The 16,096-nt window shown below is 47.8% G+C and overlaps 1 protein-coding gene and 1 pseudogene across 1 annotated transcript in view; one reads left to right on the top strand and one right to left on the bottom strand.

Annotated features, from left to right (window-relative positions):
* Positions 1-16,096, bottom strand: part of LOC135217020 (E3 ubiquitin-protein ligase TRIM33-like) — a 361,157-nt pseudogene that overhangs the window by 198,719 nt on the left and 146,342 nt on the right.
* Positions 10,261-16,096, top strand: part of LOC135218988 (E3 ubiquitin-protein ligase TRIM33-like) — a gene marked incomplete at its 3' end in the record, with an annotated part of 43,555 nt that continues 37,719 nt past the window's right edge. Inside the window, 2 exon segments of the mRNA XM_064255428.1 lie at positions 10,261-10,317; positions 11,298-11,305. Coding sequence (XP_064111498.1) covers positions 10,261-10,317; positions 11,298-11,305 — 65 coding nt within the window.

Consider the following 16,096-nt stretch of genomic DNA (forward strand, 5'->3'; position numbering starts at 1 on the left):
GACCTCTGGACCGAGTACTAAGAGAGGGGCATGCGCATCTCTTAGTACCAGCAATGCAAGAACTTGTTCCTGTACAGGAGCAAATATAAAGTCATGGGTTTGACTCTTGTAGGCATCCACTTCCCCCCCTTGTAGAAGGAAGTGGTGGATATTTCTGCTCCTATCCCTAGTGAAAGGGATAGGATGGGGCTCTGTCATATAGCTCACCTGCATCTCGTCCTCATCCAGCGTAGTGACGACCATGGCCCTCTGCCCACAGGTAGAGGGAAGGAAAAAGATGGGAAGAGAGAGCCAGTCATCACTCACTCACACATCCATCCCACACCATCACACCAGGACTCGATGCTGTTCAGCCTGCCTGCGAGGGTCTGGGTTAGCTACACAACTTGTTGAGCAGCCACCACGGGTCCCAAGGAAAAGGTGTCCAAGGACCTGTGGGCAATATCCCGAAGGTAGAAGGACGTAAAGGTAGTCTGGTTAGACCAGACCCCTGCCTTCAGGACCTGCGCCACGGAGAAGTTCTTGCGAAACGCCAACGAGGGGCCAATACTTCTGACTTCGTGAGCTCTCGGACGGGACGTACGGATGTCGTCACTACCATCAGCCTCATACGCCCTCCTGATGACCTCACGCAGCCAGAATGAAAGAGTGTTCTTGGATACTCTTTCTTGGTGACCCCGGTGCTAACGAAGAGGCGTCGACACTCAGGCCGAGGTGACGAGTTCTCTTCAGATAGCGCCGTAGCGCCCTCACAGGACAAAGCAGCATCTCATCCGCATCATTATCGGTGAAGTCCAATAGGGAGGAATCGTGAATGACTCGAACCTGTCATCAGGGACTGACGGTTTCTGAGTCCTTCGCAACGAAGTTCGGGACGAAATCGAGCGTCACGGATCCCCATCCCATGAGTGTCGCTACATCATAGGAAAGACCATGAAGTTCCCCTACTCTCTTCGCGCCGATGCCAGGGCCAGCAAGAAGAGGGTCTTGAGGGTCAGATCCCTGTCTGACGACTCTCGGAGTGGCTCGAACGGTGTCGAGTCAGACTCCTCAAGGACGAGGAGTCACGTACCCACGCAGGGGGCCTGAGTTCCCTGGGTGGGCAAGACCTCTCGAAAAGCTCCTCATCAGCAAGGAGATCTCGAACGAGTTCGAGATGCCAACCCCCTCAGTTTCAGGACGAGCGCCAAGGCGGCTCTGTATCCTTTCACTGTGGGGACTGATAGGAGCTTCTTCTCGGCGAAGAAAAAACGAGGAAATCCGCTACCTGCTGAAGAGTGGCTCTGAGAGGAGATAGACCCCGTCTACGACACCAACCACAGAAGACGGCCCACTTCCCCTGGTACACAGCTGCAGAGGACTGACGGACGTTCCCAGCCATCTCTGTTTGCTGCGCTACGAGAAAAGCCTCTCGTTCGCAAGAGATGGTGGATAACAGCCAGCCGTGAAGACGTAGGGACTGGACTGCTCGGTGGTACCGCTCGACGTGTGGCTGGGCGAGAAGGTTGTGCCAAGGGGGAATCTCTCTCGGTTCTGCGAGAAGAGCCAGCAGTCCGGATACCAAATGGCCTGTGGCCATTTGGAGCCACCAGGATCATCCTGAGATTCGGGGTGACCAGCGCTCGACTGATCACCTTGCGAATCAGGCTGAACGGGGGAAAGGCATAGACGAAGAGGTTGTCCCACGGGTGTTGAAGAGCGTCCTCTGCAGCTGCCCATGGGTCCGGCATGGCCGAGAAGAACACCTGGAGCTTCCTGTTGTGCCGGGTGGCGAACAGATCCACGACTGGTCGCCCCCACAGGTCGAAGAGCTTTCCGCCACGTCCTGGTGTAGAGACCATTCGGTCCCTATCACCTGATCCGACGGCTGAGACGTGTCTGCTACTACATTCCTCTTCCCTGGAATGTAGCGTGCCGACAGCTCTATTGAGTGTGCCTGAGCCCACTCGTGCACCTGCCGTGTCAACTGGTACGGGAACGGGAGACACTAGGCCCCCCTGTTTGTTGACGTAAGCCACCACCGTGGTGTTGTCGCCACATCAACACCACTGAGTGTCCCATCAAGCGGTCCTGAAACTCTTGGAGAGCGAGGAACGCTGCCTTGAGTTCCAGTACATTGATGTGAGGTGCTTGTCGTTCTCGTCCCACCACTCCTGAAGTCAGCAACTCCTCCATGGTGTGCGCCCCATCCCTCGGTCGATGCGTCTGAGAAGCTGCATGTCCGGGGGGGAGTGCGCAGAGGCACTCCTCTTAAGAGGTTCCTGTCGTCGAGCCACCGGCTAGGTCCTGCCTCACCTCCTGTGTCAGTGACACTGGAAAGCTTGGGGGATCCGTCGCCTGTGACCAACTCTCCTTTAGTCTCCATTGAAGAGACCGCAGGTGAAGACGCCCGTGAGGGACTAACTTCTCCGAGTGACGACAGGTGTCCGATCACGACTTGCCATCGCTGAGCTACCTGTTCCTGCCCGAGAACAGGAAACTGGGTTGGCTGCCATCTCTGAATCTGCTGATCCGCGAGTCCGCGGGGAAGACTCGCCTGCTACCGTGTCGATCAGCATACCCAGGTACTTCATCCTCTGCTTGGGCTCGAGATCGGACTTCTCGAAGTTCACAACGATCCCCAGATCGCGACAGAACTCGAGCAGCCGATCCCTGTCCTGTAGCAACTGCGAGCGGGAGCTCGCCAGGACTAACCAATCGTCGAGATACCTCATCAGACGTATCCCGTGCGAATGGGCCCAAGCAGACACCAGAGTGAACACTCGCGTGAACACCTGTGGGGCGGTTGAGAGACCGAAGCACAGTGCCCTGAATCTGGTACACCGTCCCGTCCGAGGATGAAGCGGAGGTACTTTCTGGAGGACTGATGAAAATGGGTAGTTTGGAAAATACGCATCCTTCAGTCCACTGAAAGCATGAAATCGTTCTCCCTGATGGAGTCGAGCACTGAGCGTGCCGTCTCCATCGTGAACCGGGTCTGGCGAACAAACCGTTCAGGGGAGAGAGATCTATCACGGGCGCCAGCCTCCCGTAGACTTTTCCACCAGGAAGAGTCGACTGTAAAAGCCCGGTGACTGATCCGTGACGATCTCTACAGCTCTCTTGCTCAGCATGGTCTTGATCTCCTGTCTGAGTGCTACGTCCTTCGGTGACCCGGGACGTACGACTGCTGTTGGACCGGGTTGGAGGTGAGGGGTGGCCGAGATTCGAAGGGTAATAGATATCCCTCCCGAAGGACATCTACAATCCAGGTCTCGGCGCCGTAGCGCTGCCAAGTTGCCCAATGGCTGGCCAGGCACCCCCCCCACTTCCGGCAGCAGGTGAGGGGGAACGCCGTCCCTAGCGTTTCCCCCCTTTCTTCGACTTCTTCCCAGAGCCTCCACGGGATTGAGGAGGGCTGGGAGGAGGGCTGGTTACGGCCCCCCCCCTTGCCAGAAGTTGAAGAAGACAGAGTCATTCCTCGGGGCTTCGACGCAGCAACCCTCGTCTTAGCAGCCGAGGAAGCGCTAGCCGAGCTCTTAGACTTGGCCGCAGTCCGAGGCTGCCCAGAAGCCTTCGAGACTGCCTGGTGAACCAGACTGTCACTGTCTTCAGTGCGCCGTCTGTCCACCGCAGCGTCCACCATCTCTCCTGGGAAGAGAGACGTGGAACTCCGTAGAGGTCCGTTTCGAAGCCCCAACGCCGCCTCACGCGGCCCGGCCGCCCTGGAAACCCGAGTAAGGACAGCGTCCCTTCGTCGGAGAACCAGGTTGGCCCACAGGTTCACCGTCTGGTGGGCAAGGAAGGAGATGGCTCTTCCCCCAGACTGGCAAAGTCTCCTGAAGGCCGAGTCCTCTTCGGGAGAAATCCCCCCGGAGTTGGCTGCGACCTTAGATACTGTGAGGGACCACAGATCTAGCCAGGAGACGGTCCTGGAAAGCTGCCATGGCGGTAGATTCCAGGCCGAGTGCCTCTTGCTGCGAGAACCACAGGTTCTCGGACAGGAGCTGTTGCAGAGACACACCCGGAGTCAGCCTAGCTAACTCCGGGTTCACCTGTTTGGGCGGCATCGGGTCTTCAGATGGCACGTAAAACCGCCGCTGTCGTAGCAGAGGAGGTGGAAGCAGCTTGCTCGACCTGCCAGACTTGAGCGAACCGTCTTGTCCGGAGACAAGCGATTCAACCTGGTCTAGCACTGAGTCCGCAAGCTCGGAACGACGGCAAAAACCACCGTCGGGTCTGGGTTTTCCCTCTTCGGGCCCCAGAAAAGACTCGAGCCGGGACGTGGGCTCGGATGGTGGGAGCGGCGATCCTTCCCCGAGGTCGTTGTGCTGACGAATCAGCGCAATAACCTCGGCAAAGTTCCTCTGGATCTCGGGTGTGATAGCATCCTGTGGAGTCGGACCGTCCTCCAGTCCCTCGAACAGGAGTACCTCCCAGAGACCCTCCTCCCTCAAGGAGAGGAGCAGCGACAGCCCCCTCTAGGGTCTCCTCCAACCACCTGTGCGTACGACCTGGCTGGTCCGAGAACCGAGCCTGGTACGTACGACGACGTGGCGGGATCCTGAGGGGCGCACCCCTCACGATCACTCCTCAATACCTCGCCCCTCCCGGTGTAACCCGAGGAGGTTGAAGGTATGGGAGAGGCAGACCTGACGCTCTCTCCTCGCTCCCTGGCAGAACCAGCGGGCTTGGAGGACTGCAGGCGATCGCCAACCCGCGGTGGCGATCGAGCTGCAGACCTAGTCGAGCCGTCTCGCTGTGGAGAACGGCTGGACCAGAGAACAGCGGCCCCCGGTCTCGTGTGTCAGAGGAGCTGGTGCTGGTCGCCGTACCCGATCGCTCTCTGTGAGAGCGACGGTCAGGCGACCGGCGAGCTCCACTGTCACGGTGAGACCGGTGCATATCATCACGGGGGGGGGGTGCGTCAGTTCGCTGGTACCAGCCGTGGGCTGGTGCCGTGCGAACGGGGGGGACCGCTTCCCATCCGGCGGCCCCCGTGGCCGTCGTGGACCGTCACGTCCGCCCGGGTAGCCAGCCGCTCGCCGTGAGAGCGAGAGCTGGTCTGGTGAGAGTCGCGTGAGCGGTCTGTCACCAGTCTTCCGCTCCGTGCCGTGAACCTGACGCTGAGCGGACTCAGAGGTCTGGTTCCTGGCTGCACGGTCGCTGGTAGGCGACCGTACACTCGGTACCCCACTCTCGCGAAAAAAAAAAAAAAAAAAAAAAAAAAAAAAAAAAAAAAAAAAAACGAGCGGGCCCGAGACGGATCCTGCTGCCGTGGCCGAACCACTAACAGCAGGTGAGGAAGTGCCGGTGTTAGCCGGCACCCCCTCTGGCCCCCGTAGTCTTCTTCCTTGCGGGAGAAGAGACGGGCTGGGCCTGCTCCCGAAGGAGCAGGGCGACCAGCGGAAGAACCCCCGTCTCACCAGAGCGAGACGGGCCCTTAGAAGCTCCCGAAGGAGACTTCTTAGGGGGGGGGGAGGCGACCTTCTTCTTCTTAGGCAGGGGAGCCTTAGAAGAAGAAGGGGAAGAGGCGGCAGACGACGACGACGAAGAAGACGATGAAGACGACGACGACACCTTCCTCCTCTTCCTCTTCTTCTTCGTCAACCTCCTCAGGACCGACGTCAGGTCTGTCATCCAGGACGGAGCCGGGGCTGCTGTTGCCGAAGCAACAGGGCCCGACGTACCTGTACGAACAGACCAGCATCGGGAGCAGCGGCGCCAGGAACAGAGACAACATCAGCAGGTGCGAGCATCACAGGAACGGCAGTCGAGACGGCAGGAGCAGGAACAGGAACAGCAGCGGTGGTCACGGCAGGTACGGCAGGCTGTGTGGACGGTACAGATGGTCTAACCAGCGGCACAGACATCATCGGCACCGGTGGGAGGTCCAGGGGCGAGCTCTTCGGGCACATGAAGTCCGGTCGTGGGGGCCACACGGCAAAACCCAGGATGGCGGCATCACACTCCCCGAGTTACGGCGACTGGCCCCTGCAACCGATGTTGTGGGTGTCACAGAGACCGCGTGCTGGGTGTACACAGGTGAGGAGGTGACGCGTAGCCAGGTGTTGTCAGGGTCGTGGTGGTGGTTGTGACCGTAGCGTGCGTAAACCGCCACGGAGCCAGCGAGATGATAGAGCAGACCCCTGGACACTCGGCACGCCCTGCAGTCCCAACGACGCCCACACCTGTCCGAGGTCATCCTTCACGGCAACCGCACCTGAGGAGGCAAAAGTCGGGTGATTAGGAGGATCCTCTACCCGCTCGCGCGAAGACGAGCGGATAGAGGACCCAGAGTACAACTCTACGTCGGGGTATCTAGCGCCCTCCTCCACACTCGACACATCGGGAGAGGAGAAGGACCTAGACACCGCCCCCGAAGGGAAGGCGCGAGACGTGGAAGTTGACGCGGGCGGCAGGAAAGAAGACGAAGTGTCCGTCACCAAAGGGGTCGCGGGAGAGCTTTCCGACGACTCCTTTGCAGGCCTTCGCTTCTTCCTGCCCTCATACAATGTCCACTGCGCCTCCGACCAGTTCATACAAACATCACAGGGCTCGGCCCGGGTGCATTCGCGCCCCCGGCACCGAGCACACAAAACATGAGGGTCTATCTCGGGGAAAGATCTGAATTTCCCACATTTGCGCCCTTCGGTACCCGGGCAAAGTCTCCTTGGGGTAGCGAGGCGCGGAGATTCCATCATTCAGCGTAATTAATATGAAAAGAGAGAATACTGTACTTACAACTCTTCATACACAATTACAAACAAACAAGAAAGCAAACGACGAGCAGCGGGCAGAGAGCGAACCACACACGTCCATCCACTGTGAGGCCGAAAGCAAAAGTGGTTTGTTTACCTCCCAGTCGCGCAACGCCGCGCGCCTGTCGGACAAGCAGTTAACTACCGAACCCCTTGTTCGAAAGCTTACGACCTATCCAGCTGCCGCTAGTATCTTCCTATTGTAAAAGGACCGAAGGTTTGTATGCCGTGTCGGAACAAATGATAAGTCCAGCCGGTGAAAAATTGTTAGAAAAAAAGAGGGTAAGAAACAGAGCACTCTGCCCAGCGCATGGTGAGAATTATCGCTAAAAAAACAAAATTTTTTGTTTTTTTCGGAAGAGCCCTATCTCGGTTATTTTTCATAGAAATTCCTTTGTAAATAAAATAAAGGGGAGTCAAGAAAAATGGCTTTGGTAAAAGTAACAATTTTTTGAAGAGCCCTCTCGGTTATTTTTCATAGAAATTACTTTGTAAAAATACGAAAATGTAGAAGAAAGTTTAAGAATAAAGGTAGAGTTAAGAAAAATGGCTTGGTAACAGCAACAGTTTCATTGACATTAATAAGTTGATCGAAACGGAAAAAATTGTTACCGTTGTCAACATATCTTTCGTAGCTCAAAAGCTATAAATAACAGGCGAAGTTCTTCCTCCTACTCCAGACGAAGTAGTTCCATGGTTTGCTTGGTTGGGGTTAGGTTAATCCTACGAGCCTTCCAAGAAAAGTCATAGTCCATTAGAAGCCTCATCTTGGCATCTTCTGGAGATTCAGAGCCCTGCCGAAACTCTAATAGTCTCTTTTGGGATGCACTAACACATTTTCCGTTACTTTTATTTTACCATAAAAAACTCATGAATGCATGTGGAAAACTATTGTTCTTGCATGACGTAACCATGTAACAAACACTTGTGTCAACAAGAGCTCGCACATGGGTCATTGAGAGGGAAGTGTCGTGCGATCAGCTGATTTCATTGTGAGAATTTTACTACGGCAGGGATTTGATCATGCGAGATACACAGTCCAAGGTATGATCTAGCCTATGGAAATCGCTACTTGTCCAAAACCGAAAATAAAAAAAAATGCCCCTACCACACTTACGAAAAAATTTCGGTCAATTTACGTAACCGCTACGTCAGTTGGATAGATAGGGATAGAGTATTTTTTACATACTATTATGTCAGTTGGAAGATAGGGATAGAGTATTTTTACATACTATTACATCAGTTGGACATGAAAGGGTTAAGTAACAAATCAGCTCTATCATACATCTTTATCCATGGTAAAAAGTTCATTATGTTACCAAGTCCAGTAAAGACACTGTTTCAGCTGGAGAATAAGCCTTAATGAAAAGGAAATAAAAAGGATTCCTTGGACTGTTTTGAATGTGTACACAGATTATCATCTTATGAATCCTCTTTGCAAGGAGGTCCTCCTCCCTTGCCTTCTCCCCTGAATTAGATTCTTCAATGTTTTTGAGCATCAAGTAAGAAACTGCAAAGCTGGATAACAAACTCCCAACATTTCAACAGTACCTTGAGTTACTCATCAATACATGAAATGGACTGAGATATAAACTGAATAAAGCCTTTAATAAGCTTTTATAAAAATTATAAATAAAATACAAAAACTAAATAAAAAAATAATCCTCTGTGTAAGTCTAACTAAACAGCTGCAACAGTAAGCACTTTGAAGCCAAGGCTGAAATTGTGCAAGTTGTAACAAATGGTTTCAAAAAGTTATAGCTATACTTTGTTTAAAAAATATATAGAAACAATACTGATGAGGATAATAATTAAGGGCAGCTGGCAGAAAATGAAAATGTGCGCCTAATAATGTTATTCCTAAATATTTTTTTTGATGAATCTGCAGGACTTCCATTAGCCCTTGAAAACCACTCAGAAGAGTAATCCTACAAGATCACATATATATAAAAGTTCTTTCATCTCCCTAAATCTCTCCAAACTTCCACATGGCTATTTAAAATCAACACTAGCAAAATTTTCACCATTTTTCTGGTTCCTTCAGAAAAACTTAAATATATTTGGATACTTCAATTACCTCTCTGAGTCACACTGCATTACAGTACAATACTACCAGCCAAGCTATATGAACTACACTGTACACAAAAACATAAAACTTTTATAAACTTCTACTATATATATATATATACTAGTGTTGCCTGAAACTTTATCTGACATCTTGAGACATTCAAGAATTTCAGTACTTTTTAAAGGCCTGTATGCTTCATAAAAAAAACCAAAGGAAATAGAAGGTAATACTGTGCTAGGATGCAGTAACAACAAAATGTGTCTGTTTTGTCCATCCCAAACCAGAGGCAACATGATTTTTCTCAAGTGAACTTCACACAAAAAAGATACACTTATGCTGGATGAAATATTCTATATGGCAGCAACCTCAGATTTCCTTTAGGCACTTACCTGACCCAAGTTCTCGCTTGGGAATTGTCCTTCCTTCCCTTGGTCTAGATTTTCTGAGGGCTTGGGAAGGATAGACCTGTATCCTGGAATCCTGGAGAGGGAGGGTATGTTTGTGGGTATACTGTTGGAGGTGGAGGTATTTGGGTAGTCGTAGTTGAACTCACCCCACTGCTGACTTTACTGGCACTACTGGCCCACCCAAACTATCTTGAAGGGAGTTGGCTACGTTCTCTGCAGGTATCGAAACGAGAGGAGTGATGCTTTTAGAAGATTCAGCTGTCTGAGGAATATGCCATGCACGGTGTTGGGCTCCCACTGTCATTCTTGATCTGAGGTTGTGTGCTGTGCGGTGATGGCTGCCGTGAATCGTTTTTTTGTCCCACCCCACTTTGTGATAATATGCTGCGTAAATTTCCTTGTAAACTCAAATGCTGTTTCTGCTGATTATGGCCATGCAACTGACTCTGGTGAGAGGTTTTCTGCTGGGGAACAGGTGTAATGCTGATTCCTGTTGGTGCAGTTAACTGTGTTCCACTAAGGTTAACCATTCCCAAAGGATTACTGTTAGCCCCAGCCATCTGAGAAAAAATTTGCCATCACTGCCAGCAGTGGCTGGATTTAGGTTTTGTCGGTAAGCCATGTTTCTACTGGACTGGTCATGGCGTGACAATAACTTGATGCTGTTGCTGCTGCTGCTGCTGCTGCTGATGTTGTTGAAGACGAGCTAGATGAGGGTTGAATGAATTCAAACTTATATGTTCCACCTGAACCCAAAAGACCTCTCAAATGGCTGAAATAAAAAAAAATAATCTATGTATTCAAACCACATCAGGATTAAACACTGGACTAAACAATACCATCGTTACTCGGAGCTAACGATAGATGCAATAGGTTAAAAATTTTCATTATTCAATAAACTGCATCACAAACTGGAATATTTAAAAATAAAATGGGAGATAATTTTTTTTCCTCCAATAGACTTTAATGCTCATACACAAGATTCCCTCTGCCTCTAATGCATTAATTTATAGTAGAATTTCACTGTGCTATACAATATTCTTATATGGTGGTACAGAAAAGTGAATACCTCAAGAAACCACAGGCTAAAGTTCAGTATCAAGTACTTTCATATTATTCACAATAATACAAGAGGAAATGTGAGACAACTTACTGTTAGATAATTTGTCTGTTTGGTATTTGCTTTTACTATTTACTCATGCTAAATTCACATGCATATTAACATTTTTTTCTTTAGCATAAAAAGCATATAAAGGTATTCTGCTTACAATGGGGTTGTTCCAAAAATCCATTGTTTGTTGGAAAATCATATCTTGAATATAGCCTAGCCTCACTAGGGTAATCAATACCATCTTTACATATAGGATAACCTAGACTTACACAGTATTACTTTATACATATATGCATAGTAATTATTAATTTCACCTAATTCTCTAGGTTCAATGCATATTGGCTTCTGATAATTCAGTACAAAGAGAAATTGAATAACATTAACAAGTTAGCCTAGCGTATATGATGATGATGATGATATGGTACCTATGTAGTATACATACAAATACGGCACCCTAGCCTACAGTATACTACGTATACAATAAGAGCATTTTATTAATATAAGCCACTTCTGTGAGTTCAACGCATTCTGACTATATCAGTAGAAAAAAAAATGGACACAAAATGGGAATCAGAGTCTGACCGACATCAGCATAATTGAGCACTGTCAGGCTGCTGATGGCTACCTATATTTATGAAAAAAACATACGTATTGAATATGTATCTTTTCCATGAATCAGTTAAAAGTTATTAAATTCCTTTATCCAATAATATTGTATGCATTCTCATATTATTTTATCATAAATACTAACAAAGCAGTCAATGTTTTGGTTTAGAAATCAGCTGATGGCAAAAAAAGTTTATTTTGCCGCATTTAACTCAATTTGGAGCGAATTGCCTTGCTTCTGGTTAGCATAAATGAATATCCCGATACTTTACTTAATGAGACAAGACAATTTTTTGTTATACATGTTTTTAAGTCTAAATATGAATTTAATACGTCTTGTGAACTATTATTTTTATCATTAACAGATTGCATTGTGAGCATGTTTATTGCGTAAAACAATTATGTGTGTCCATTCATTATTTTCACTTATTTCATCGTAATACGAGCTTTACTGTTACGTTTAGTTATCTTTTATGGGCATGAAAACAACAGTAAAATGTGTTCTTTCATGACCTGAAGTTTTGATTAAAACTATTCTCTCTCAATTTTACCTACGGTTGTGTTTGACCGCATGAGTTTACGGGAGTTTTATCCTTGTTGCCAATACACAATAGTCTTTAACAGCTCGAAAAGTGTTCTCAGCTTCAGCTGCAACTTGGTTTATGTTTAACAGAATGTTTTCTTGCTGTCTGGTTTGATCTTTAGCAATCAAAGTTATTACATAAAAATATATTAATGCTATTCTACAAAACGTCATTTTGTAACATAACTACGGTAATTTTTTACTATCGTATAATGGTTGAAATACAAGCCAAATGATGTTATCCAATTTGGTTGTACTTAGCAAAAAAGTTGTTTCTTGTTCGGTTGTTCATGGTTGTACACATTTACGCAATGAATATAACGTTAAAACAATACAGCAGTACCTCGTACTTCGAACTTAATCTGTTCCAGAAGGCTGTTCGAAGTACAATTTGTTCGAAATATGAAACAAATATCCCTATAAGAAATAAAGGGAATAAGGATAATTTGTTCTAGCCAACCCAAAAAGCCCCCTTTTAACACTTTTTCTATTATTAATGTATTTAAAAGTGTGTCAAGTAATGAAACAATATGTTTATATAAAGTAAAATTTTCCAAATTCTATTTATTCTGTGTACGATTTACAAAGTGTTTGGTGAAAATGGCACCCGGGCCGGCTGGGGGATGAGGGAGAGACGGGAACCCTTTAAGGAAACTGAATTGGTTGCTGTATGCAAAGGTTGATAAAATCAATTTTATTCACATATTATGTACAATGATAATCAAAGGAATCGATAGTGGGCGTCAGTTTGTGTGTCTGAGAGAGAGAGAGAGAGAGAGAGAGAGAGAGAGAGAGAGAGAGAGAGAGAGAGAGAGAGAGAGAGAGAGAGAGAGAGAGAGTAATCAGCATATTTACACTAGGAAGTAAGTGCTCGAAAAAGATTAATTATGGCAAAATACATCACTTATTGTAGGCAAATGGCAAACTTTTCAAACAAACATGAGGATTTGCAAACAAGTAAGTAATAAGTCAAGAATGCAAGGAAAGGAAAGAGAGAGAAAGAACTTTTCACAAGGAAGCCATTTAAACAAACAATCAAAGGCATGCAGAAGCTGAAAGTGGCGCTAGTTTGTTTATTACAGAACTTAGTTACTTTTACAGTAGTAAAAAATCGTAAAAAGCAATTGTTACTAGATAGGTATTTTACCGTACCAAAAATAAAAGTGATTCGGGCAGATCAAGTGCAAGTGAAAGAAATGGGCGAATAATCATCCCAGCTCAGCTGATAAGTCAGTGGAAGCAGAGCCCTTCTTCCCTCCCCTCTCCTCTCTCTCTATCATCTCACTCAGCGCACCAAACACTGACTTTAGCAACCTTTTCTTTTTTTCATTGTACTGCATTTGATTGATTTCATGTTTTGTTTTATTATTACGTTAAATTTATAGTGAAATATTTTATTTTTTATGTGAATGGGTATAGTGTAGATTTTTACTCTCTCTCTCCTAACAATTACCATGATGCATGATAACTTATAATCATTCATTCATTATTCCTCAAAAATATAACGCCCCTTCCCTCTCTACCTCAGGTCAGCTGTGTATCCAACCAACTGATCCGCTGTCACCCCACACTACTTCTCCTTCTGTGTCTTCTATAATGACTAAATAACCAGCAAACATCAGTCCCCACAAATCTTCGTTGTTCCTTAATTCCAATGTCAGTGTGTCTATAATGACGAAGTACAAGAATGGACTCTAGAACTGAATCCTGATTGAGGCTAACCTCTAAAGGGAATGCCCTCAGTCTGCCCATACTCTGTCTGTACAAGTTCTTGTCCCTCATACATCATCTTCACTAACCTTACCACTTCTCAAGTACTTCTCTTTCTCAAATACAGATACTCCTCAGTTACTGGAGAAGGTTCTGTTTCTCCTGGCTGATGCTGCTAACTGAAATCAGTGATAACAGTACTATAAACCCACTTAATGATGCTGTTAACCAGAGATCAGCGTTGTGGGTAACTAGAGATTGGTGCTGCTAACCAGAAATTGCACAGAAAATCTAGTTAACAGCGTCACTAGAACAAGTGCAGTAACATCACAATTTTTGCAAGTAAATTGTATTTTTCCTAACTACAGTGGACCCCCCGTATTCGCGGGGGATGCGTACCAGACCCCCCCGCGAATGTTTGGAACCCCTATAAAAATGCTAAAAACAGCCTATTTTGTTAGTTAAAATTTAAGAAAAACACTAGAAATTTTCATATTTGGTTTTTTAATAGTTTTATCACAAAAGTGCATTTATGATGAAATTGATAACAAAAACAGGAATTTGTGGATATTTCTCATAGAAAAATACGCGAATGCGTGAATTTTCCGCGAATAATGCAGGGAAACATTCCCGAGAGAAATCCGCGAATGTGTGAGTCCGCGAATCGGGAGAACGCGAATACGGGGGGTCCACTGTATATACAAACCCGAGGTCCTTTACATAAGGAATTACTTTCAGCACCAACTGGAACTCGGCCATAAGTCGGGAGTCCCGCCCAACTGGATGTAAACATTCCAGGAACAGACTGAGGGGTGGCATGAGGTGACCTATATGTAAAGGACCTCAGGTTTGTATACTTGGGAAAAATACAATTACTTTCAAAAATTGTGATTTGTTCCTACACATTATACAAACCATCGGTCCTTTACATAAGGATGACTCACTGATTGGTGGGAGGAATCAGAGTCTTGTGAACAGACTGGTGTTCACCCAACTAAGGTTCCCTCCCTGGTCATAAGAGCAGGGGGGAGGGGGGACCTAGCCTCTGCCCGATTGATCAGTGTGAAACTGCAAGACCAATGGTCAGACCTCTGGGACCTATTCATAAGAGGGAGGCAAGTGTGGCCTCTTATGATAGCAAACAAGAACTTACAGTCGTAAGCAAGAAGACAAATATACATTGTTGACTTTGTCTCATGCTAGTGTCCACTTCCCCCTTGTTTGGGAAGGGACGGATATACGCTTCTATACCATAACGAAAGGGCAAGAATGGAGCTCAGTCACATAGCTTACCGGCAATGACTGCCCTTTCCAGCATGTGATGACCACCACTCTCTGCCTATAGGAGGAGAGCAGAACAAAGAGGGAAGAGAAGCCAGTACCACTCTCATTCCAACCCATTCCTGCGGTCACACAAGGCAGGATGCGAACTTGTCCAGATACAGGAGCGGGAGCAAGATATACAACCTGTTGAGCAACCACCATGGGTCTTAAGTTAAAGTGTCCAAGGAGCCATGGGCTATATCCAAGGGTAGGAGGAGGTGAACAGTGTCTGGTTGGACCATCTCCCTGCCTTCCATACCTGCCATACCGACAAGTTCTTGTGCAAGTTCTTGTGGAACATAAAGGTACAACCAAGATATCTGACTTCATGGGTTGTCGAAGGAAAGTACCCGTGTTGAAACTCCATTTGGAGGGGTACACTTCCTAATCATGTTACGAACCCGGAAAGAGAGTATTCTTTGAATGCATCCTTCTTGGTCCACCCCGGCGCTAATGAAGAGGAGTCCCCCTTAGCCTGAAGGGACGAGCTCTCATTCGATAAGTGCCTTACCACTCTAATGTACAAAGTAGCATCCGTCTTGCTCGTTGCTACTCTTGGGGAGGGAATCGTAAGGACTCAAACCTATTGTCGTGGACGCGAAAATAGTGAGTCCCCACCCCGCCACGAAATGCGGGGCGAAATCAAGCGTAGTTAATCCCCGTCCCCTCAAGTGTTTCACGCCCCTGAAGAGGTCTTGATGGTCAGATCCCTGTCTGTCAATTCTCAGAGTGGCTCGTAGTTTTCCAAGTCAAACTCCTAAGACGAGTGTCACATCCCAGGGGCCTGAGCTCCCCGAGCACGCAAGACCTCTTGAAGCTCCTCATCAGAGGGACATCTCCATCAGAGAGGAGACCTCCAATCCTTGCGGCTCTGAGCGGCTCTGAGCAGAGAGCAACCCCGTCTACAGCACCAACCACAGAAGATGGACCACTTTCCCTGGTACACTGCTGTAGGAAACGGTTGAAGTAACCTACCATCTCTGTTGCTACTCGGTGAGGGAAACCCCATCACTAGCGAGACATGGAGGACAACCACCAGCTGTGAAGACACCAGGAAAGTGCTGCCGAATGGTACCATCTGCGTGCAGTTGAACCCGAAGGTTGTGCCATGGGGGTAATAAACTCCCGCGGTGCTCTGGAGATAAAGAGCCCTCACATCGAGATACCAAAGGGCCTGAGGCCATTTGGTGACTGCTAGGATCATCTGAACTTGCTGGTGACTAGAACTACGCTGATCACCTTGCAAATCAGACAAACAGGGAAAGGTGTAGACTTTGAGGTCATCCCACAGCCTATGGGTCCAGCATGACAGAAGAGAATCCTGGGAGTTTTCTGTTGTGCCGGATGTTGAACAGATCCCCTCCTGGACGCACCATAATTCAAGCAGTCTTTCTGCCCTGTCTGGGTGAAAGTAAGTTTGTCCCATCCACCTGATTCTAGCAGCTGAGATTGTCAGCCATTCCATCCTCGTGTCAGGGGCATACCTGGCTGACAGCTCTATCGAGTGAACCGTAGTCTGCTTGAGCACCTGCATTGTCAACTGATGCG

This window comes from Macrobrachium nipponense, chromosome 19, assembly GCF_015104395.2.
Source record: "Macrobrachium nipponense isolate FS-2020 chromosome 19, ASM1510439v2, whole genome shotgun sequence".
In the NCBI taxonomy this organism is placed as follows: Eukaryota; Metazoa; Arthropoda; class Malacostraca; order Decapoda; family Palaemonidae; genus Macrobrachium; species Macrobrachium nipponense.